General features: G+C 29.3%; 1 protein-coding gene across 1 annotated transcript; it reads right to left on the bottom strand.

Moving 5' to 3' along the window:
• Positions 1 to 1,137: 1,137 nt before the first annotated feature.
• On the bottom strand, positions 1,138 to 2,690 carry LOC149388651 (protein RADIALIS-like 3). Its single transcript, XM_089623914.1, has 2 exons — positions 2,380 to 2,690; positions 1,138 to 1,253 (listed from the first exon to the last, which is right to left on the bottom strand). Exons 1-2 carry the CDS (start codon positions 2,640 to 2,642, stop codon positions 1,229 to 1,231), a joined length of 288 nt encoding a protein of 95 aa, XP_089480040.1. The 5' UTR covers positions 2,643 to 2,690; the 3' UTR covers positions 1,138 to 1,228.
• Positions 2,691 to 3,521: the final 831 nt, after the last annotated feature.

Raw genomic sequence — 3,521 nt, 5'->3', positions numbered from 1 at the left:
AAGTCAACTATTTTTTCAGACTAAAATTGAAAAAAAAAAAAAACGAAAAAAATAGAAGGATATAAAAGTAATTTTTTCAAATAAAAATTGCCTAAATAATTCAGATCGGCTAGTTATTTAAAATTATGTAAATTATGGCTATATATTAATTGTTGTGCAATTCTAAGAAATACCATCTTCAAAATAAGTCGTTTATTGAATATCCGTGATGAAATATCCGGAAATGGCATTTGCATAAGATCAACCGTTGTGATTTTTTGGGCTTGGCATTAATGACACCAATACTTTGGGCCAATATTCTTCCTACGTACTAGGCTGAAGTGGTGTGTTCAGTTGGATGGGCCTTAGTTTTATGGGCCATTAGAAACTTTCTAAAGATTATTATTCATTATTTTATATAATTACTCGTTATTACGATAAACTTGTTTATGTTTTTTTTTAATAATTTTTTACGTGCTCTAAAACTTTGAATATAGTTTTTACATTGTAATAATTTTTTTTGAAATTTACATGCATGCAATTTTTTATATGCAAAATTATCTAATGAAGTTCACAATTAAATTATTTAGTTCAATGGCATGTATTTTATTAAAAGTGTAAAATACCTATAATATATTACGAAGTACAACTGATTAATTATCCATGTGAGTGAACATCCCGTACAAACCTTTTTCTATATCTACATATTTTTATTGCCTAAGCTTTTTAATGGCTCATCTATAATTAAGGGCAATATTCTTAATAAAATTGGCAAGTATAATTTGTAAATTCGTAAGTTGCGTTATTAGAAAATATAATTATTTAAATAAATTGTAGCTAATTAAGAGCATTTAAGATCTGGAATGGATGTATAATTCTCATAATCGTACAACACTTCATCTTAGGTTGAATCATTGAGATTGAGGGAAATATATTTAGATAGATTAGAATATATAAAGATCTTAAATGATCCCATAAGATTGACATTAAAGTAGTACAATCGTTTATAGTACTCATAAAAGAGAGATATATAGAAATACAGAATATTTCCAGATTCATCTAGGCATAATGCCGTAGCTCAATTATAATACTAAGGAGAAGATATTTGGTGCAACAAAGTGATTACGTCACTTAAACTATAGATAAAAATATATATAAACGATATGAAAAAGGAGAGATAATGAGCGAATCTTTCACACAACTTCTTCGCAATTGCCGCTGATAGATGGCTTTGGCTTGGAGTTCCTCACTAAAGCTTGAGAAATTTTGTAAGCCTGAATTTAAGGAAAAATAATAATCATTTAAAAGTAAGCTATAAGAAATAATTGCATGAGAAAATTAGAAGCCGTTTGCAATAAATACGACAGAAAAATTTACCAAAAATAAAAATAAAAAACTATTTGTACCCTTGGATACATATGGACATATATTTCTTTAGATGTAATAATAATAAGAATAATAGTAGTAGTAGTAATTGTAGTAGTACCTCACTTTGGAGCACAATAATACAAAATAATGCAATGTATGTCAGAAGCCTTTATAGGCACGGAAAAAAATGATATTTACAAACATCATATTCAAACATAATGATTTTGTATATCTCCCACATTCTTTTTCTTTGTTAATTTGGCCGGTGGTGATAGGTACTAGATATCAAAATATCAAATTGGAATAGTACACGTCATGCATGTGCAATTTCTCTAGGATTAGGAAACATGATAAGAAGATGAATGGATTGTTCAGCTTTTATGACTCAGAACATTAATAAGGCTTAAGAGAAGAGAACCCAAGTTTTCTAGCCAAAAAAAAAAAAAAAAAAGAAGAAGAGAACCCAAGTCTTATTTCACTTGATCGAATTGCAAAAAAACTAAGAAAAACAAATATATTGCGCTTTTTTTGTCCACTAGTCTTTCCCCTATTAAACTAGCGTTTGAAGTTTATATAGTTTATACAAAAAATAATAAACCATTATAAAGCTAGAAAACTCTCCACCTTTTAATATTTTGGACCACGTGAGCAAGCGATCACCAATGACTTTAGCTACCCACTTTTTCTCTCTTATATATATATATATATATATATATATATATATATATATATATATATATATATATATATATTGGATTGAATAGTTTGAAGTTTGAACAGGTCAATCACGTAAGAGCAGGTCCCACGGGGAAATAGAATTCGTTATTTTAATATATTATTTTACATAACATATTCACTCATCACTCTTTTTAGTATACTCGGTGATGATATATATATATATATATATATATATATATTCTGCTATAGCTCTACGATGCCTTATTAGTATTTAGTAGTGTTATGCATGCATGCATGAAAAGACAAAAACTAGTAATTTTAATATAAAATAATCAATATATGTAATGTAACTACCTGTCTTCTTCGTCGTGGCCAGAAGACCTGTAATTAGGGATGGGAATACGATCGGACTCGATTTGGAGAAGATCCACGATGAGGATCTGGTAGTGACGGCGGACCTCATTGGCGGTTTTTCCGCCGCCGACGGCCTTGGCCACATTCTGCCACCTGTCCGGCGTGTCCTTGTCGTACAACGCCAAAGCCGTCTCAAACAGCTTGTTCTGTTTCTCGGTCCAAGATGAGCTAAAGCTTTGCTTGGTCATAGAGCTTGTTTCCATTTTTTTTTATTTGAGAAAAAAATAAGAGAACAAATATTTGAGATAAGAGACTGTGGTTTGGGTGTGGGAAATAGTGATGAGATTTGGGGTGTATTTATACACGATTTTCAGGAAGGTAAAATTTAGTCGGAGAATCTTAATTGACCCCAAAATTAAAAAAAAATGAAATTAAAAGAAAAAAAAAAAAAAAAGGTTAAGGTGAGAGAAGCAAGTACATGACTCGTTTATTTTCGAACCACAAAATCAAGCAGAGAGATCAGGCGGAACCAGATACTTTTGCAGCGTTTCTGATTTATTTTATCTATGTATTTTTGGAATGGAATAATAAATTTATGAAGAAAAATCTAATGCACTTTGGTATATATTGTATCCTTTTTCTTTTTCTAATTATTGTAGTCCTCTTAAAGTGCATAAAAGTAGCATATATATATGCATACATATATACATCAACATCTACTCGCACTTATAATAATAGAATTTATAGTGACGTTCGAGCAGACATATGATTGTTTTTGTTATATATACTATATATGCGTGAGTGATGTAACCTACGTCCCTTTATTAAAGAAAGAAATATTAATAGAATAATAATAAATTTTAACCATGTTTTGAATTTTTAGTTTGCAATATATATAAATTTCTCTTTGATTTTGATTTTCCTGATTAAATTATTGGGGCTACTAAGACCTTTGACATATCTTTTAGCCTATTACACAAGTCGCTCAAATGTGCAATAGACATCTAAATCTTCTCCACAATCATGTCGACTATTATTTTCCATAATTAAAATGAGACATTTCATGTATTATCGACTATTGTCTTATTTAATAAAAAAAATTAGATAACTTATTTAATAACTTTTATTTTTGGAAAGCTACG

Source organism: Urtica dioica, chromosome 8, assembly GCF_054948205.1.
Source record: "Urtica dioica subsp. dioica isolate 48M chromosome 8, U.dioica_male_clone48M_v1_H2, whole genome shotgun sequence".
In the NCBI taxonomy this organism is placed as follows: domain Eukaryota; kingdom Viridiplantae; phylum Streptophyta; class Magnoliopsida; order Rosales; family Urticaceae; genus Urtica; species Urtica dioica.
This window is presented reverse-complemented; position numbering and strand designations above follow the sequence as displayed.

Coding starts and splice junctions, on each gene's coding strand:
- LOC149388651 (XM_089623914.1), bottom strand. CDS start 2,642: ATGGAAACAAGCTCTATGACCAAGCAAAGCTTTAGCTCATCTTGGACC. Junction 1,254..2,379: donor GGCCACGACGAAGAAGACAG/GTAGTTACATTA, acceptor CCTTAAATTCAG/GCTTACAAAATTTCTCAAGC.